General features: G+C 38.0%; 1 protein-coding gene across 5 annotated transcripts in view; it reads right to left on the bottom strand.

Annotated features, from left to right (window-relative positions):
* Positions 1-1,040: 1,040 nt before the first annotated feature.
* The window catches only part of ZFR (zinc finger RNA binding protein), a 98,260-nt gene continuing 77,160 nt past the window's right edge, over positions 1,041-22,140 (bottom strand). For 4 of the 5 annotated variants that reach the window (XM_072824989.1, XM_072824987.1, XM_072824988.1 and 1 more), the window contains 3 exons: positions 7,681-7,792; positions 7,257-7,354; positions 1,041-2,574 (listed from right to left, as the gene is read on the bottom strand). In XM_072824989.1, coding sequence (XP_072681090.1) covers positions 2,395-2,574; positions 7,257-7,354; positions 7,681-7,792 — 390 coding nt within the window. In that variant the 3' untranslated portion in view covers positions 1,041-2,394. Of the gene's footprint in view, positions 2,575-7,256; positions 7,355-7,680; positions 7,793-22,140 lie in introns of those variants that run through there. The other variant, XR_012030336.1, reaches the window with a different exon arrangement.

Here is a 22,140-nt window from a genome sequence, read left to right as displayed (position 1 = left end):
GGTTTTGGCTCAGGTTGTGATCTCCGGATTGCGGGACCAAGCCCCCCACACTCAGTGCAGAGTCCGCTAGTAATTCTCTCAGCCCTTCACCCTCTCATGAGCTCATTCTTTCTCAAATAAATCTTTAAAAAAAAAAAAAATAAAGTCAAAGCAGAAGATACTAATGAATACAAGTTATTTCACATAAAATGGTTAATGTGGGTCTAGCCACAACTATGAAAATAATTAAATCATGCAAAAAACTAGTATGGAAACAATTATTTTCATAAAAAATATAAATAGCATCAACTGTGTATCTATATGAAGACACCCAAAACAAATGTAAAAATTTTAAACCAGGCTGAAAACATGTTTAGAACATAACTGTAAGATGAAGGGAGCAGCCTGGAAAGTGATGAACATGAATTTTGAAACTTGACTCAATTTCAATCCTGTCACATAAGTTGATTTGTGATCTTGTTAGTTAGCCACTCTGGGCTTCAATTTTCTCTTCTGAAAAATAAGAAATATAGTAACTATCACTTATTGCTTAAATGGGAAAACATGAAATAACCTAGCATGGTATGCCATTGGTGCACGTTAGTTCTTGCCTTCTCTAAGACAACAGTGAGAAACAAAATCAGAAAATTTTACTGGGCAAAACTAATTTTTCAAGAGAGTAAAATGAGACCTAGAAATATTAAACAAAAACCAGGGGGTGTGGGTGCGAGTGAAGAAGGCTTGGCCGTGTTACATAGCTAGCTAGTATAGGACAAGATTGGGAGAAAAGCCCGTCTCCTGTTCTAGTTCTCCAGTGGTACAGTTACCTGGTCTAGTTGTAAGGGTATAGGGAGAGATTCTAACTTCAGAAAGACACTGAGCCAACATACTACTAAATTATAAATTCTTCTGGAAAATTATGTGCTCAGGCAATAACTATTTGTCAGGAATGACAAGATATAAGTACCCAATAAATTTGAATATGGTTTTACCAAAGCATAAGTCATTTCAAAGCAAAAGTAGTTTATGAATTAATTCTAACATATAATACATTTAAGTCATTATGTGAATTTAAGTTTTTATTTGTGTATTTCACTGTAGTGCTGTGACAACAAAATGACATCTGTGTACCAGAGCATACATACATCAACAGTAAGATGTAACTTTTCATTACACCACTGCTAGAATATTTAGCTTTTCGTAGGACACATAAGCATGTAAGATGGCCACACCAAATAATTTTCTGTTTTTTTTTCCCTTAGATAACCTTAATTTTTTTTATCAGTAATACTTTATCAACCTCACTGTTAAGAGAACTGTAAATTATCTGGGTGATGGGGTGTGAGGGAAGGGGGGAGGAATCATTCAACTGTGTTATACTGTAATAGTTTGCTACAGTAATCTCACACACACCAATAAGGAACTGTCATCATAATTAAGGGCTAGTTACTGTTGTTAGTTGCACAATGATAAAGTTCTTTTGAAAATATTGGTTAGCCCACTTATATATGAAAAATGCCCTTTCCACTTATGCAGAAGAAAAAAATATTCAGAAAGTTATTTTTGGCCTTGCTATGTCAAAAAGTCAACTGTACAAAGATCTACGTGTCAAACCTAAAATTATAATTTTAAAAGTCTATTAAAAACAAAAATGTCATGCATTTTTATTATCAATTATGCAGAGGCTTTAAAACTGTTGCAAGACCATATAGTATATATTAGCTTTTATACTGCTAATGCACAACTAACAGCAAACTTGATTAGATTAACAGAAATCTGTCTTAATTACACCTTTATATATCACACTAGAGACAAATGCCACAAGATCTGCAGAAACATTCAGTTCTGAGCACTTAAATGGCAGGATAACTTTTTGTGTTGTAATCCATCACATACAGAGTAACAAAACAAAAGGAAAAAATTCTGCAGTTTCACGTTACAAAAAAACGTACTGCTGTAAAATATTAAGAAGGGGAGTAAAGGATATCATCTATAACACAAAGTAACAACTAGTGTCAAAGAGCAAACAAAACTCCTAAATAAAAATATCAAAATACACATAGCAACTGAAGCACAAATACTGCATTAAATACAGTAAAGATTTAATAAGACTAGTTAATAAAAGACACAAAAATAGGAGGAGCTAGGGCAACCAGTAAATAAAACCAAAATAATGGGGAAAACATGTGAAGCATTGTTTTTCCCCTAGTTGGAGCACAATTTTTTTGGGTGTCTTTCCATTCATATAATACCTAACACTGTACATTAAGATATTAATGTCACAGAAAAACTTGGTTCTTCCATGAAATTCTTTAAATTCTTGATAAATTTTTCAAAGTAGACATTATTATGAATGAAAAACAACCAACAAATGGGCACCTGTTGTTTTTAACACTGCAGATTTACAGGAACTTTTTAAAAGTTATCATAATCTTTTTTGTCTTTTTTCCCCTCAGCTTCAAATCCATCAACTCCATCGCTATCCCTTCTTCGTTTCCTGTTGTTGTGGATGTTAAAACGTTGGCTCATTTGGGGTAATGGATCCATGCCTAGAACTTTGTGTATCTGGCGGAATGCAAGGAGTCTCAATGCAAACTGCAACAAAAAGGACCAGAATTCAGAGTTAATTTTAAAAACCAAAATATTATTAACTAGGTTTATATTTCCATATAACAATATAAAAAAGCATGTTTAGTGAAATAAACACCTCGAATAATATTAAGTTTCACAACTGAAATATTCTGTATGTTCTAATATTTATACTTTCGGGCTTTTCTGTATGTATGCTGTTTTTCTTTTTAAACAGAAGTTAAGGGGTTCCTGGGTGGCTCAGTCAGTTAAGTGTCTGACCCTACCTAGGTTTTGGCTCAGGTCATGATCTCAGGGTCATGAGACTGAATCAAAAGTTGGGCTTGGTGCTGGGAGTGGAGCCTGAACATTCTCTCCCACTCCTTCTGCCCCTCCCTAACCCGCTCATATGCACTTGCATTCTCTCTCTCTCAAAAAAATTAATGAAGAAAAAAAAGATGTAAGTTAAAAAATAAATCTCTAAAAAATGTAATTTTTACTACACGGTCATGTATGCGCAGGAATGTATTAGGCATCAATATTAGAAAATTTCAAGACATAATCTATCTTCAAATTTCTGGGAATATATACCCCTTAAATTAATTCAAAATATAGTCATTTAATTATATGGCAAATTTCACAATATGGTTATAATTTTCAATGTAAATGTTTAGATTATTTTTTGAGATAATATAATTAACATATCCTAGGAGTCACCTCTTAAAGTGTACAATTCAGTGTTTTTTAGTATACTTACAAAGTTGTTCAACCATAACTATCTCTAATTTCAGAACATTTTCATATCCCCCCGACCCCAAAACCCCATGACCCAATGTTAGTTATTCCTCAACCCCTCCAGCCTTAGTGACAACACTAATCTACTTTTCTATTTCTATGAGATTTGCACACTGTGGACATTTCATATAATATATGGCTTTCTGTGCTGGCTTCTTTTACTTAATGTAAGATTTTTAAGGTTGATCCATGTTGTAGCATGTATCAGTACTTCATTCCTTTCGATGGCCAAATAATATTCCACTGTGCAGATTATTCCCTATTTGTTTATTCATTCATTCATTCACCAATTGATGGGCACTTGGGATGTCTCCACTTTTTAGCAGTTATGCATAATGCTGCTACAAACATTCCTGTACAAGTTTTTTTATGGACACATTTTCAGTTCTTTTGGGCATTTAGCTAAGAATCAAACTGTTATCCAAAGTGGGTGCTATTGAGACAATTTTTAAAAATTTTATCTATTTATTTGAGAGAGAGAGAGAGCGAGCACAGGTGGGGAAGAGAGGGAGAAGCAGGCTCCTCACTGAGCAGGGAGCCAGATATAGGGCTTGATCCCAGGACCCTGAGATCATGACCTGAGCCTAAGGCAGAGAGGCTTAATAGACTGAGCCACCCAGGCACCTCAATTATTGTTTTTTGAAAGCGAGCAAGCAAGAGCAAGAGCACATGTGGGGCATGGGGAGGTAAGGTGGGGAAGCAGGAGGGACAGAGGGCGAGGGAGAGAGCGAATCTTAAACAGCTCCATGCTCAGTGCAGAGCGCAAATGCAGGGCTCAATCTCATACCATGAATCCATGACCTGAGCAGAAATCAAGAGTGAGATGCTTAACTGACTGAGCCACCTGGGTGCCCCAAGACTATTTTTAATACCTATTTATTTTCTTCAGTGGAGATTCAGTTGTTGGTTATAATTATCTGTGTGAGAATTTACTATTCTAGAACTTTCCCTGATTATATAATTCCAATTCCTTAGGACTTTGCCTCATATATTGCCTTTTGAAATCCTGAAAGTCCCCAAATCATCTATGTTAAGGACTGATATAATATACTATTTAGTCTGTAATTCTGGATTTTTGCCAGTACTGGGTGCTTTTCTACCTCATTTAAGCTATAAGGCTGTTAACTTTCTGAAGAACTAGGAATATTTATCATAATAGAATACTAATTCTTTATTGAGAGACTATAAAAGATAAACAGAATGTTTTCTTCTGTATTCACAGAAAATACCCAAAGATATCTGGCATACAATAATGAATATTAGTAGGTTTCTACTGCAGGGATACTACTGCTAATCATCAGCCTATTCAAATACTAGGAGCTTCTAAATACAGGAATACTCCAGTAAGTAAAATTAAGCATCTGAGATTAGAGTGAGCATCCTATAGCCTCTTGTTATGCATGTGGCTTGTATGTATTTCTGACATTAACGAGAGAATTCTGCCACATAGTTGGCAATTATTAGCAGCAAACAAAATTTGAGGATACTGGAATTATTCCCAAAGACATCTTGGAATTTTAAAATAACATTGAGGAAGATTTAAGGTTCACTTTACAATTTCTTTTGAGGGGTGAGGGTTAATACCTCTGGCAAGGGATCTGAATAAATGACCAAGGCTGTATCTCGCAGAAGCAACTTGAAAAGATCACTGAAGAGTAAGACTACAGAAACATTCAAAAATAAAGATAAGCATGGGGGAGGGGGATAGACTTAGAAACAAAAGAAGGAAGAAAATTATTAACATGGGTGCTACAGGTCACCAAGAAATAAACTGAAACCAAAACGGGTACAATTCCTAGAGCTTACTCAGATTTTACCAGTTACATATGCACTCCTGTGTGTTTAGCTCTAATGCAATCTTACCATATGTGTAGCCTTGCACAGCCACATCACAATTAAGATATTAAACTGTACCATCACCACAGGATTCCCTTTATAGCCACTATCAACTATCCTTACTCCCATCCCTAACTCCTAGGAACTACTGCTGTTCTCCATCTCCGTAATTATGTTATTTCGTGAATATTACATAAATGGAATAATGCAGTTAACTCCTTCACTTTCTTTTTTTAACTTCTTCACTTGTATTTCTTATTTATTTAGGAAGACTTTATTCATGGAAGACACAGAGAGAGGCAGAGACATAGGCAGAGTTCTGGAGAAGCAGGCTCCCCGAGGGGAACCTGATTCCTTCACTTTTAATCACTTTTTTTTTTTTATTAAAAGATTTTATCTATTTATTCATGAGAGACACAGACAGAGGCAGAGGCACAGGCAGAGGGAGAAGTAGGCTCCTTGCAGGGAGACCGATGTGGGACCCATCACAGGACCCCGGGATCTCACCCTGAGCCAAAGGCAGACGCTCAAAAATCACTTTTAACAAAGACATTTGTTACTACCTCCTAAACCCAGACCACTTTCTTCACAGTCACATTAAAAAACAAAAAACTGGGCAGCCCGGGTGGGTAAGTGGTTTAGCGCAGCCTTCAGCCCAGGGTGTGATCCTGGAGACCCTGGATAGAGTCCCACGTCAGGCTTCCTGTATGGAGTCTGCTTCTCCCTCTGCCTGTGTCTCTGCCCCTCTCTCTATGAATAAATAAAATCTTAAAAAAAATATTTTTTTTTTACTTTAATCTTGACATCTCCCAAATTCCAAATTATTGCTGCCAGATGAGGTAACAAATCAAGAACTTAAATCCAAAAATTAATGTCTTAGAATGAAATTACTACTGTTCATAACTAGCTGCCTTTTCTCCCCTTAGTACATTTTTGGAATAAAAAAGGAAAGCTATAGTAATTTTAGACTTTTTTTCCTTCCTTCATTAGATTCACGTATTTTTTCTTTTCTATAAATCTTTTCTCAATAAAATTATTAACTGATAGTGATAATAGCTAACATTTATTAGTAAGATCCTTCCCATATATCAGATATTGTTAATACACTTATATACATTAACTCATTTAATTCTCCCAATAATCCTGCCTGACAGGATATACTACTTTTATCCCTGTTTTATGTATCAGATGGCACAGTTAGTATTTAAACCCAGGGAGTCTTCACTCTAGAGCTCACACTCCCTCACACACAAAGATTTATTTAATTGAGAGAGAAAACTTACATGTAAGTAGGCATGGGGTGGAGGGGGTGGGGGGACACACAGGATGCAGAGGGAGAGAAATCAAACACACTCCACGATGAGTGCAAGAGCCCAACATGGGGCTGGATCCCACAACCCATGAGATCATGATCTGAGCCAAAACCATTAGTTGGACACTTAACTCACTGAGCCACTAAGCCACTCCAACCCCACACTTTTAATTAACTACACTAGACAGCCTTTACAGTGGCAAGAGAGGCTAAATTAACAATAATTACCATAAACCACACAGCATTTCATTTACGACCAGAGTCTATGTAAACAGTTCCTATACTGATCATGATACACCCAGATTTAAGAAGACACTGAAAATTCAACTGTATTTTTATATAATACACTTAAACATAAGCATTACAGTTAGAGTAATACAATTTAACTTTTTTTTTTTTTTTTTAAAGATTTTATTCATTTATTCATGATAGTCACACAGAGAGAGAGAGAGGCAGAGACACAGGCAGAGGGAGAAGCAGGCTCCATGAAGGGAGCCCGACATGGGATTTGATCCCAGGTCTCCAGGATCACGCCCTGGGCCAAAGGCAGGCGCCAAACCGCTGAGCCACCCAGGGATCCCTACAATTTAACTTTATATTAGTGATTTAATTTAACTTTAAATTATATCACCTCCAAGGGCTAACTTACTAAAGAACAGAAATAAATATTACACAGCGACTTCTTCTAAAGGACAATTATAAAACACCAAAACCTTAAGGGCAATGACCCAACAACAAAGCTTTGGGATTAGGAACACACTGCTACCTGTGCACTGGATGTGATGTCTTCACGCTGTTGGTCAGTCATTGTTGCCAAGGTATCAAATGGATCCTTCTCACAAGGATCCAGAAGTCCAGGACTACCTATAAGCAATCAACATAGGGAGAAAAACACATTAGCAATATCCATTTGATTCTTTTTTTTTTTTATTTTTATTTTTTTAATTTATGATAGTCACACACAGAGAGAGAGAGAGGCAGAGACACAGGCAGAGGGAGAAGCAGGCTCCATGCACCGGGAGCCCGATGTGGGACTCGATCCCGGGTCTCCAGGATCACACCCTGGGCCAAAGGCAGGCGCCAAGCCAAACCGCTGCGCCACCCAGGGATCCCAGCAATATCCATTTGAAAAGAAAGAGTTCTTATTCAACTATTAAACACACAAACATTACAAATGAAGCAAAACTTACCTTTAAGAATAATCCCTGAAGAAATGCACTCAAAAACTCTTCTCAGTGCATCTCCAGGGCTCTGAGGACTAGAAGCACTACTGATTGCTTTCTCTACTAGTAACTCCATAGCCTACAAACAAAAATATAAAAAAATGTGTTTAACAGCTTATAGACTAAAAAAAAAAAAAAACCAAAAAAAAAACCCACTCATTTTCAAATACCAGAATGACAAATTATTTAAAAGTTGTCATTAAAATTTTTATTTTATTTCTTAAAGATTATTTGACAGAGAGAGAGAACACATGTGCGAGCGCACACAAGCAGGAGTGGCCAAGGGAGAGGGAGAAGTAGGTTTCCCACTGGGCAAGGAATCTGATGTGGGGCTCAATCAGGACCCTGGGATCATGACCCAAATTAAAGACAGATGCTTAACTGACCGGGCCACCCAGGTGCTCTGCCATTAAACCAGAAAATAAATCACATACAAAACAATCAAAATGAAAAAATAAAACAAGTAATGAAAACAAAACTCATGAGGCAATATATATATATATATTTAAAGATTTAATTTATTTATTCATCAGAGAGAGAGAGAGAGAGAGAGAGAGGCAGAGACACAGGCAGGAGAAGGAGGCTCCATGCAGGGAGCCCGATGTGGGACTCGATCCTGGGACTCCAGGATTAGGCAGGCCCTGGGCCGAAGGCAGATGCTCACTGCTGAGCCACCCAGGCGTCCTACTTTCATTTAGATAGATAGATAGATAAATAGATTGATTTATAATATTTTATTTATTTATTTATTCATGAGAGAGAGAGAGAGAGAGAGAGAGAGAGAGAGAGAGAGAGACACGCAGAGAGGCAGCGAGGCAGAGGGAGAAGCAGGCTCCATGCAGGGAGCCCGATATGAGACAATCCCGGGTCTCCAGGATCAGCCCTGGGCCGAAGGCAGGTGCTAAACTGCTGAGCCACCTGAGCCACCCGGGCAGCCCTCATTTAGATTTTAAAACTTGAGTTATAATTCACATAATTACCATCACATAAGATCCATCTTTTAGTGTACAATACAGTGGTTTTTAGTATACTTACAAAGTTGTTCAACCATAATCACTATCTAATTACATAATATTCTCATCACCCCCAAAGAAATTCCATATCCCTAGCAATAATAATTCATCCTCCTTTTCCTCCAACCCCTGGCAACCACTAAACCACTTTCTATTTCTACAGATTTGCCTATTCGGGACATTTCATACAAATAAAACCATATAAAAAGTGGCTTTTGCATTTGGTTTCCTACACCTAGCATAATGTTTAGGTTCACCCACGTCGTAGCTTTAACTGAAATTTTAAATATGACCATCAATATAACACTCAAAGAAACTGAATAGATTGGAACTGTAATAAAACCCTTAAAAAGATAATGAAGCTGAAAATACCTTAGTAAGAATCCATTTTTAGTTGTGTACCTATGAAGCTTATGGATATAATCTGAGGTAAAAACCATATCCACCTATTTGCCCCAAGGCCATCACACAAATCTGTTAAATAGGAATGACTCTAAAAGGTTTAGACATGTAGAGACTGCAGTTCCAAACAAATTAGGAATAAATTATAAGTGACATAAATTTAAAGAGACAGTACACATTAACAACTACAAAACATGACAGCTAGGGGCACGTGGGTGGCTCAGTGGTTGATCGTTTGCCTTTGGCTCAGGCTGTGATCCTGGAGTCCTGGGATCAAGCCCTGAATCAGGTTCCCCGCAGGGGGCCTGCTTCTCTCTCTGCCTATGTCTCTGCCTCTCTCTCGCTCATGAATAAATAAATAAGATCTTAAAAAAACAAAACAACAAAAAAGCAGACAGCTAGCAGCATGAGATTGAAAACAAAAAATGAAAGTGAATGTATAATGATAAATGCAAATCACAACGAAAAAAATTAAGATAGTTCAGTTTACTCAGTAGAAGGATGCAGGGAAATGTTCAAGACTTTTTTTAAAAAAGGGTTTTCACTTAAGAAACTTTTAGTATTTTAAGGAATCAGCTTCAGTTACTCAGACAACTCTATGACTGTATAATGAATATTTCTCCCTTTATAGACAAACCAAGTATTATTTTAAGATGTCAGACTGTGAAATCCTTACGAATAAGATCAGGGTCATTTATTTTGAACTCTTGTGCCTAGCATAAGGGGCCAATATATAGGAAAGACTAATATGTCTAGGAAACAAAATACTTTTGAAAATAATACTGCTCACAAGGGAAGTTAAGGATAATAATTATCAAAATTAATGCTGTGCTTAAAATACAAAATACAGGGCAGCCCGGATGGCTTAGCGGTTTAGTGCCGCCTTCAGCCCAGGGTGTGATCCTGGAGACCTGGGATCAAGTCCTACATCAGGCTCCCTGCATGGAGCCTGCTTCTCCCTCTGCCTGTGTCTCTGCCTGTCTCTGTTGTCTCTCATGAATAAATAAAATCTTAAAAAAAAAATACAATTTTTTAAAAAAAAATTTATTTATGATAGTCACACACACGGGATCGCGCCCTGGGCCAAAGGCAGGCGCCAAACCGCTGTGCCACCCAGGGATCCCCATAAATACAAATTGAGCCATAAAATATGCAACTTTCATAAATAGAGTTGACCCTTGCTTGAATAACATGGGTTTGACCTGTATGGGTCCACTTACATGTGGATTTTTTTCAATAAGTGTTACCAGAGAATTTTTTGGATGCCTATGACAACTTGAAAAGACAGATGAGGGCAGCCTGGGTGGCTCAGCAGTTTAGCGCCGCCTTCAACCCAGGGTCTGATCCTGGAGACCCGGGACTGAGTCCCACGTCAGGCTTCCGGCATGGAGCCTGCTTCTCCCCCTGCCTGTGTCTCTACCCCCACCCCTGTGTCTCTCATGAATGAATAAATAAAATCTTAAAAAAAAAAACAAAAAACAGATGAACCATGTAGCCTTGAAATATCAAAAGAATTTAAGAAAAAGGTATTACTATAATACAGGATACAGAGGTACCTGGGTAGCTCAGTTGGCTAAGCATCCAAATCCTGATTTTGGTTCAGGAAATATCTCAGGGTTGTGAGATAGAGCCACATGTTGATTGGGCTCTGTGGTGGGCAAGGAAACTACTTAAAATTCTCTCTCCCTCTGCCTACCCCTCCCCGTCTTTTAGGAGGAAAAAAAGAATACAGGATATAATACATATTAACATACAAATGTGTTAATTGTGTAATTGTTGGCAAGGCTTCCAGTAAGAGTGGGCTATTAAGTAGTTAACTTTTGGGGGGAGTCAAAAGTTATTCATGAATTTTGAACTGTGTGGGGGTTGGTGCTCCTAACCCCTGCATTATTCAAGGGTCAACTGAATCTCAAACTTTTAATAAGTACTTTTAGAGAATGTTAAGAGGAAAATAAGTATTATAGCTGATTGTTTAATGATATGTGAAGATATGTTCCAAGTAATTCAAAGCTTTATCAAAATCTGCTAACTGATCTTATAAAAAAAAAAAGAAATGAGAATTCATGATTTATACTTGCATATAAAGGTAGAAACTAAAAACCAAGGAAGAAATAAATTATTGAAAACCAAAAGTCAGTATGTATACACCCACAATAAAACTAAGTCCACTATCTGCCTTCTGAGAAGATCATTTGCTATGAAGTGAGCATTAAAAAAAATTTTTTTTAAAAGATTTTATTTATTTATTTATTCACGATAGACAGACACAGAGAGAGAGAGAGGCAGAGACACACCAGAGGAAGAAGCAGGCTCCAAGCAGGATCGACTTGGGACTCGATCCTGGGTCTCCAGGATCAGGCCCTGGGCTGAAGGCGGCCCTAAACCGCTGAGCCACTCGGGCTGCCCCAAAATATTAATTTTCTACAGAATACAGTTGTTTGCTAAGTAAGCAGATTATCTACAGTTAGGAAAGCAACCCAAGTAGAGTACACGTGGCTTATAAACTGAAATATATGTATTCAAGTAAAAGGACAACATCAAAGATGAACACAATTGAATTAGAGAAATAATATTTAGACTATAAGGATCTTGGTACCTTAAGTTATTTAGAGAGAAAAGCTCTCCATATTAAATTTTTTGAAATCTAGGGTTTTAATATTTACTTTATTTATTTTTAAAGATTTTATTTATTCATTCATGAGAGACACAGAGAGAGAGAGAGACAGAGACACAGGCAGAGGAAGAAGCAGGCTCCATCAGGGAGCCTGATGTGGGACTCGATCCTGGGACTCCAGGATCACGCCCCAGGCCGAAGGCAGGTGCTAAACCACTGAGCCACCGAAGGATCCCCTAATATTTACTTTAAAAACCACTCATGGGTTCCTTTCTGGCACTTAGGATTTTTTTTCTCTTTAAGATTTTATTTATTTATTCATGAGACACAGAGAGACCAAGACAGAGACATAGGCAGAGGGAGTGAGAAGCAGGTTCCATGCAAGGAGTCTGATGTGGGACTCGACCCCAGGACTCTGCGATCATGCCCTAATCCAGAGGCAGATGCTCAACCACTGAGCCACATAGGTGTCCCTGGCAATTAGGATGTTGATGTGAGGACATGGTGGGCCCTCTGGTGTAAAATTCCAGATTTCCCTGGGTCTTCTGATAGGAGCCATCGTCAACTGCTGGTAACACACAACCAAAAATTTATATTATCCTCTCTATGAAGGGGACCAAGGGATGACCGAACAGACTTCCTGCCATTGGTTTGAGTGCCATGGTGATGGCTACAGTGAAGAAAGACAAGCCAGAGCTCAGAAAAGAAGATATAGGGCAGCCCCCGTGGCACAGCGGTTTGGCGCTGCCTGCAGCCTGGAGACCCAGGATCAAGTCCCACGTCCTGGAGACCCAGGATCAACTCCCACGTCGGGCTCCCTGTATGGAGCCTGCTTCTCCCTCTGCCTGTGTCTCTGCCCCCCTCTCTCTGTCTGTCTCTATAAATAAATAAATAAAATCTTTAAAAAAAAAAAAAAAAAAAAGAAGATACATCCAGCAGTGGTAATTCAATAATTAGTCATACAGGAGAGGGGCACCTGGGTGGTTCAGTGGTTGAGCATCTGCCTTTGGTTCAGGTTGTGATCCCATGTCCCAGGACAGAGTCTCACATGAGGCTCCCCACAGGATGCCTGCTTCTCCCTCTGCCTATGTCTCTGCCTCTCTGTGTCTCTCATGAATAAATAAAATCCTAAATATAAAAAGTCATACAGGAGAAAAGATGGTGAGTTTCTCTATTCTGAAGATAATGCAAGGGTCATAGTACACAATAAAGGCAAAATGAAAGGTTCTGGTATCACAGGAGCAGCTGCAAAAGAGTGTGCATACTTGTGGCCCAGAATTTCATTCAGTGCTGGCAGGATTGCATAATTCTTTGGTGTATTTGTTTTAAAAAATTGTTCTTAAATATTTGCACCCTCCCTACCTCACTACTTATGAATTCTATTTTCCTTCCCACCTCTAGTAGCAGTAGTAATGCTTACTATGTAGCAAGTACCATGCTAAACACTTTAAATGCACGACTTCATTTAATTCTGGTAACAAGATGCTATTACACCCCAATTTTTAAAAAAACATTTTATTTATTCATGAGACACACACACAGAGAGAGAGAGAGGCAGAGACACAGGCAGAGGTTGAAGCAGGCTCCATGCAGGGAGCCCAATGTGGGACTCAATCCTGGGACTCCAGATCACGCCCTGGGCTGAAGGCAGGCGCTAAACCACTGAATCACCCAGGGATCCCTATACCCCAATCTTAAAGATTGGAGGGGAGGTGGACAACTTAAAAGAGGTCAAGTAACTTGTCCAAGGTTACCAACTAAAATGTCAAGAAATCAGGCTGGGGTTTGAACTCAGGTCTGATTTTTAAAACGTTTTATTTATTTATTTTTTAAAGATTTATTATTTATTAATGAGAGCCACAGAAAGAGGCAGAGACACAGGCAGAGGGAGAATCCTGGGGTCCTGGGACTGAGCCCTGTGTCAGGCTCTCTGCTCCGAAGGGTCTGCTTCTCCCTCTCCCTCTGCCCCAGCTTGTGATAATAGATAAAAACTTAAAAAAAATAAAAAGCACAAAAAATATTTAACACTAGGAAGTTTTTTTAAAGATTTTTTAAAAAAGATTTATTTATTTATTTATTCAGAGAGAGCGAAAGAGTGGCAGAGACACAGGCAGAGAGAGCAGAGACACAGGCAGAGAGAGAAGCAGGCTCCATGCAGGGAGCCCGACGTGGGACTCGATCCCGGGTCCGCAGGATCACACCCCGGGCTGCAGGCGGTGCCAAACCGCTGCGCCACCGGGGCTGCCCCAACACTAGGAAGTTTGATTAAATAATAGAAATAATAGTACTTATTCTCTTCATTATAGCTAATACTAAGTACTTATTATATAACACTTAGCACTGGTCTAAGTTCTCACATTAACCAATCACCTTTTGGGGATAAACAGGACTATTATTCTTTTTTTTTTTTTTTAAAGATTTTATTTATTTATTTATGAGAGATACAGAGAGAGAGGCAGAGACATAGGCAGAGAGAAAAGCAGGCTCCCTGTGGGGAGCCCCATGCGGGACTCGATCCCAGGACCCTGGGATCACAACCTGAGCCAAAGGCAGAGACACTCAACCACCGAGCCACCCAGGTGCACATTATTCTCATTTTACAGATGAAGATGTTTGTATTAATAATATTTTATGAATACCATTACAACAAGCAACTGTATACACAAAAACCATTTCTATATTCCTGTTGACATAGGTTAATATTGGTACATGCATGACATACTTCCATTCCTAAATCCATGTGTAGGATGTTCTATTTTTGTATTATATTTATATATAAATATTTATGCATAGCACCTTATTTCATACTCAACAATTCTTGGTAAAAAGTGTCACCATCGGGATCCCTGGGTGGCGCAGCGGTTTGGCGCCTGCCTTTGGCCCAGGGCGCGATCCTGGAGACCCAGGATCGAATCCCACATCGGGCTCCCGGTGCATGGAGCCTGCTTCTCCCTCTGCCTGTGTCTCTGCCTCTCTCTCTCTCTCTCTGTGACTATCATAAATAAATTAAAAAAAAAAAAAAAAAGTGTCACCATCTTGTGGGAAAAAGATTCAGAGGTACATGTACTTTGAAGCAGACGTTTTCTGTTGGGGGTAGCTCAGTGTTACACTATTGTTTTTAAGCTAAAGTGAGTGAAATGATATACTTCAGGTATAATTTGTGGATTCTTTTCAAGGTAAGACAATAGTTGTTAGTTCTGAATGCCAGTGTCTAATCATTTAAAAACTCTTCACTGGTACTAAAAGCAACAGACAGGGCACCCCTGGCTGGCTCAGTCAGTAGAGCACACAACCCTTCATTCTCAGCATCTTGAGTTTGAGCCCCATGTTGGGGTACACAGATTATTACCACCAACAAAAAAAAGTGACAGATGGGAACTCCTTTACTACAAGCCACCATTAAAATCCAAAATACTTATATTCTTGAAAACAAAAAACCCCAACAAAATACACAGGAATACTGAATCACATTATTTCAACAGCTATTTGAGCACAGGGTAGAATTATGGCAGTTCTCTCAGATACTTCTTTAAAAACTGCCCTTTTACATTTGACAGATCATTCTTTTTTTAAAAAGTGAGGTAAAATTCACATAACATAAAATTAAGTACTTTAAGGTGAATAATTCAGTGGCATTCACTATATTCATTATGTTGTGCAACGACCACCTCTATCTAATTCAAAACACTGCCCTAATTCCAGAGTAAAACCCCTTAACTCATTAGGTAATTTCTCCCATTCCCTCTTTCCCCCAAGCCTCTGGCAATCCACCAATTTGCATTCTGTATGTACGAATTTGTTTATTCTGGATATTTCACACAAGTGTAATCCTATAATGACCTTTTGTGCCTAGCTTTCTTTACTTAATTAAGGTTTTGGAGGTTCATCCATGTTGTGACAGATCATTCTTCTTTGTAAAATATTCCTCACCCTCATCTATACTGTTCAGAAATAAAACATAATAGGGCAGCCCCAGTGGCGCAGTGGTTTAGCGCCGCCTGCAGCCCGGGGTGTGATCCTGGAGACCCGGGATTGAGTCCCGCGTTGGGCTCCTTGCATGGTGCCTGCTTCTCCCTCTCTGCCTGTGTCTCTGCCTCTCTCTGTAGCTGTGTCTCTATGAATAAATAAAAAATCTTTAAAAGAAAAAAAAAAGAAATAAAACAATAAACATTAAAGAAATTAAGTATATGCCCTTTGTAAATTATAGCAGGCATACCATTCCAAAGGAGGTTTAGATACTACATAGCAATTCTGGTGTCAGACCAATCTGACAAGAAATCTACCTGCATTTTTTTACTCAAAGGAAATAATCTGAATGCTAAATAAAACTGAAGATAATAAAGTTCATAAGACTCTCACATTTCTTTTATGAAAATCAAGAAACATTACTTTCTGCTTAATGTGACAGTATAAAGCCAAATTTCATGGTCTCTTGTCCCAACACAGGATCAAGAAAGATGTTACAACACACCTAAAGCAAAAATGTAACCGTTTCAACCAACTGGAGGAAATGGTCAGTGAAAGAACCTTTCCAAGGAATTGAGTGCCTTGAGCAACTCTCCATGCACCTCCTAACCTGGTTCTCCAGAGAGAGATGGGGGTAGAGTTGGCAGCTGAGTGAAACAAATCCAAAAATTTTTAGCAATAACCTCCCAACTAAGAGAGGTAGATAGAATAACTTATATTGAAGGCAGTCCCAGAAATTTTCCTAAATGTAAAAACCCCTTCTACATTCCCTTCCATTTTACCAGAGAAACGAAAAGAACAGAATTCACCATCCTAATAAAGATTTGTAGAAGAGAGAAAGAAAGAACAAAAGAGTCCTAATTATTCACATCTAATTATCTCTAAATAGACATCTGGCTAACATGTAGGTAAAAGAAAAATAAGTAAGGTAAAATATGCCAAAGGAGGAAGTGGTAGGGAAAATATATTATCACGGAGGACTGTGAACTCTCCACACAACTGTCCCAAAGTGGCTTCACAAATTCAAACACTGTTGGCTCAGGAAAACAGAAGTTGTTCCTAAAAGTGGATGGTGAATAGGAAAAAAGGTAGCAGATTCTGCATAGGCAAAGGCTCTAGGTGGCCACTCTGGGTTTGAAAACCAAAGCCTGAAGGTATGCCAATGGAATCTACCGCACAGAGTAGCATAGCACATTCAATCAAGATGTAGGGAGCACAGCCTATAGCTGCAACAAGGCTAGATACAGCAAATCCATACATTTTTTCTAATAAACAATACTCAAAGCAGAGCTCACAAAGGAAGAAAAAGGAGAGGAATTTAAAAAGGCATGGATTGGGCAGCCCGGGTGGCTCAGCGGTTTAGCGCCACCTTCAGCCTAGGGCCTGATCCTGGAGACCCAGGATTGAGTCCTGTATGGAGCCTGCTTCTCCCTCTGCCTATGTCTCTGTCCCCCCACCCCTGTGTCTCTCATGAATAAATAAACTCTTAGAAAAAAAAAAAAAGAGATGAAAAATCTAGAATTCTCTATGGACTTTGAGTGATAATGATATGTGATCTAGGTTCACTGCTTGTAACAAATGTACCTCTCTAGTGAGGAATGTTGATGGGAGGGTGTGCATGTGAGAGAGCAGAAGATCCAAAAATTTCTCTAAAAAATAATGTCTATTAAAAAAATAAATTAAAAAATCTGTTCTGGGGATGCCTGGGTGGCTCAGGAGTTGAGCATCTGCCTTCAGCTCAGGGAGTGATCCTGAAGTCCCAGGGTCGAGTCCCACATCGAGCTCTTTGCATGGAGCCTGATTCTCCCTCTGCCTATGTCTCTCATGAATCAATAAATAAAATCTTTAAAAATAAATAAAAAATAAAATGAAAAAAAAAACTGTTCTGGAAGGATTTATTTTTTTTAGATTTGTATTTATTTATTCATGAGAGACACAAAGAGAGAGAAGCAGAGACACAGGCAGAGGGAGAAGCAGGCTCCATGGAGGGAGCTTGATGTGGGATTCGATCGATCTCGGGTCTCCAGGATCACACCCCGGGCCCAAGGCGGCGCTAAACTGCTCAGCCACCCGGGCTGCCCTGGAAGGATCTTAATTTAAGCTAATAAAGATATAATCAAACTGCTAATATTCTGAGATATAAGAGAACTTGAAAAAAAAAAAACAACAAAAATTAAAAACTCAGAGCAGAGATGAAAAGGAAGATTACAGAGCTAATAAAGCCCAACGAAATGTAAAATAACATTAGTAGAGAATAAATGAATTATAAATAGCAAAGACAACTAGGACATAGCTGAAAACCAAATTACTGCCAAAGAGACACACAGGGGACATGAGAGAAAGGGAACAGGATTTAAAACAATTGCAGGGGTGCCAGGGTGGTACAGTCAGTTAAGTGGCCAACTCTTGGTTTTGATCTTTAGGGTCTGAGATAAAGCCCCGTGTTGGGCTCCACACTCGGTGGGGAAACTGCTTAAAAGTCTCTCTCCCTCTCCCCTTTCTCCTACCCTGTACCTTCTTTCTAAAATCAATGAATAAATCTTAAAAATAAATCAATAAATCAATACAATTACAAAGATAAAAAAATTTGCAGGACAAAGGGAATCCAACATAAGGATAACTGGTGTCCCTAAAATAGAGAATCCTATTAATCAGACATAACGGAAGACTGTTTTTTCCCCTAACTGAAAGAAAAATCAGATCTGCAGGACAAAAGGACACAGTGTTTCAGTAAAATGCTGCTACTGAACAAGATTCCAAGACATATTTTGGTTAAAGTTAATGATATGCAAAAATAAAGACTTCTTTCAATGGCCTGTTAAAAAAAAAGGCAGGGACATAAAACTAGGCTGAACTTAAACTTACCAGTACAAAATGCTGTAAGATAGTGGAGTGAAACTAAACATGGAGAGGGGAAAAAACTGTGATCTAACAATGTATTTCTTATGAAAGCAATGACAGTTGGCAGAGCTTCTCAAACATGACAGAAATTCAAAAAACTTAAGCACTGATAAAAACTATTCAACGATAAAAAACAATCAGGAAATGAAAAGGGAAAGCCCCAGTGGTTGGCTCTGAACCATTTAAATATAGAACATTAAACAATCTTAGAGAATATGAATATAGAAGGTAAATATAGTTATTTTTACACTTTTAAGGTTTAAAAAGCATAAATGGCCCTGTTTTCTAAGAGGAATCAGCATATATTAAGATAAGCTAATCAAGAAGCAGGTTTAAATATATTAAAAGAGGGACGCCTGGGTGGCTCAGTGGTTGAGAGCGTCTGCCTTTGGCCCAGGGCGTGATCCTGAGTCATGGGATCGAGTCCCACATCAGGTTCCCTGCATGGAGCCTGCTTCTCCCTCTGCCTATGTCTCTGCCTCTCTCTCTCTCTGTCTCTTTAAAAAATCTTTAAAAAAAATCTTTAAAAAAATTTAAAAAAATATATATTGAAAGAAATAAATGGCACAAAAGAAAGAGTTAAACAAGAAATCCAAAGGATGGGGAAAAGGAAGAAGTAATCGTTTTCTCAGCTTTTATGGGTGAGACGTTGATAGATATTATCTAAAACTAAAACTGTTAATTGATGAATGAGAACATCATATGAAACTATAAAGGCAACAATTAATTGTCACAAGGAAAAAATATTCACACATAAAATGAACAAGAAAAGGAAAGAGTAAGAATTAAGGTTAAGCACAGAAGAAAACAAAGGAAACACGAATATACTCATATAAGACAACTGCTCATGAAAAGAAAGCTAGAGTTTCAATATTAATCAATGGACAAAGCTTATTAACTCATGTCAGAAAAATGAGGGACCCTTTATAATGGTAAAGCATTCAAATTCACAATGATGACCTGACTGTATTAAGTGTTTTATGTCCAAAATTATCACTGCAACAAAACAAAGAACAAATTATAGGAAACAGAACAGAAATGGAAACAACAGAATTAGTAGATTTTAATGCATTTTCCTTAATCCATGGGTCAATGAAGTAGACAAAAAATATGTGAGGAAAAAATATGGAAGATATGAACAAAATGATTAAGCTGAACTAAGAGGTGTATGTTGTGTGTTATACCTTGAGAACACCTCTTTAAGGTGCCCACAGGAAAAAAATAAAATGCCCAAAGATTATAAAAACTGTACAGATCAGACTACAAAGAGAAACTTTAATTGTATTATAAACAGAATACATTTATCAGATTACAGTGTGTTAAAAACTAGAAATTATTTACAAAAACAAGAGCAACTCTGCTTTGATTCACAAAGAATTTAAAAATTCCCTCAAGGGGGCCTGGGTGGCTCAGTCAGTTAAGCTTCTGACTCTGGATCTTGGCTCAGGTCATGTTCTCAAGGTCATGGGATCTAGCCCTGCCTTGGGCTCTGTGCTCAGCAGGGAGGTCTGTTTGAGATTCTCTCTCCCTCTCCCTCCACATCCAGTTCTGCGCACGTGTGCTTTCTTTCTTTCTCTCTCTAAAATTAATTAATTAATTTAACCCCCTCCCTGCCCCAAACCAAAAAACAAGACTGTACTTGTCTTGATGAGCACTGAGTGAGGTATGGAATTGTTATATCACTATATTGGAATTAAAATAAAGAACAAAAAAAAAAAAAAAAGAACGAATGAAACAAGTATCCAACTCAAAAATTTTGTGAAAGAATAAACTTCAAGGAAAACAGAAAATTAGAGATGAAATTAGAATTAAATAGGAAAATGGTAGATCTGGCAGATAAATCCAAGGAGTTGATTCTTTGGGGAAAGGAAAAAATAATATGAAAAGGAAACCAAACCTACTGCCTAAGATAATACTGGGAGCATTTTAAAATGTCAAAATACTGACATTCTGGTGTGTTTTAAACAATCAAAAACAAACAAACAAACAAACAAAAACCAAAACCAAAACCAAAAAACAGTGTTAAACTATGTACATGATTTCAAAGATCAGCCACCAGCTTAATTTTCCCTCCTCAACTTACTTATCATTACCCCACCATGGTTCTATGCTCCTCTAATTCCTTCACCTTTCCCTCTCTTTTCCACTCAATTAATAAAGCTTTGCACCCTCAAAGGGGTGTCTGAAGTTCATGGTCTTCCTCTGATAAAGAAGAAAAATGAAGTTGTAGGGCAAGGGCTCTGTAGCAATGAACCTCCAGATTCCAAGAATGGCTTAGAAAGAATGGCATGAGAATCCATTCTCTTAAGTATTGTCTTGGACTTAGTATAATAGAAACAGCCTCAAGGGCACGTAGGTGTAGAGAACTAAAGCTGAAGGAAGCAGAAAGTAGAATGATGATATACAATGCATATATTTTTATACATTAAAAAAATCTGAAGTTAGATAATGCTTGATACATTTTTTATATTAAAATATATTAAAATTTTAGTGAATTCTGACCACATATAAATAATGAAACACCTTTTTATCATTCTTCTCCTATATGGCAACTCCTACTACTGTTGGCTAGTATAATCCATCAAACTAAGAATTAAAAACAAACAAAAATAATAAAGATGCTGCAAGTACTAAAAAAAACCCTGAGAGGACACCTCGATGGCTCAGCTGGTTAAACGTTGGTTCAGGTCATCTCAGGGTCACGGGATCAAGCCTCGTCCTGGGAAAAGGGGGAAGTCTGCTTCAGATTCTCCCTCTTCCTCTACCCTTCCCCTAGCTCATGTGCTCTCTATAAATAAATCTTAACCACCTACCCAAAATAAAACAAGCAAAATTCAAAACAACCTAAAACTCTGAGAGAGCAAAATTCTATCATATAAAATTCTGAAAATTGGTCAATTTTCTTAGGATAATAGAAGCTGCTGAAATTAAAGAGAAATAAAAATTAGACTACTTAATCACAACAGAAAAAAATGAGAAAATGCTACTCCTTTTATTAATAAAGATTGGGAAATAATGTCATCAAATGACAATAGTACTCTGATCCTACTAAAAGTATTTCAGGGGATCCCTGGGTGGCGCAGCGGTTTGGCGCCTGCCTTTGGCCTAGGGCGCGATCCTGGAGACCTGGGATCGAATCCCACATCAGGCTCCCGGTGCATGGAGCCTGCTTCTCCCTCTGCCTGTGTCTCTGCCTCTTTCTCTCTCTCTCTCTGTGTGACTATCATAAATAAATTAAAAAAAAAAAAAAAAAGAAGAAATCTAAAAAAAAAAAGTATTTCAGAATTTAGATAAAGAACAAAAGCTTTCACACTGTTTTTAGAGCTAGTGAATTATTGATCTAAATATCTGAAATAGAGGACAAAAATAAACTACAATATTTTATGCCACCAAGAAAATTCCTAAATAGACCATCAGTAAACAGAACTTAGTGTTCATTAGTATTATTCTCATATGTATGAGAATCACCTTTGGAATGCAAAGGTAGCTTAAGATGAGGAAATCTATTTGTATAATAAACAATATCAAACA

The sequence above is a fragment of the Canis lupus genome, chromosome 4, assembly GCF_048164855.1.
Source record: "Canis lupus baileyi chromosome 4, mCanLup2.hap1, whole genome shotgun sequence".
NCBI classification, from domain to species: domain Eukaryota; kingdom Metazoa; phylum Chordata; class Mammalia; order Carnivora; family Canidae; genus Canis; species Canis lupus.
The sequence above is the reverse complement of the archived record's forward strand: the minus strand, read 5'-3'. Positions and strand labels throughout refer to the sequence as shown.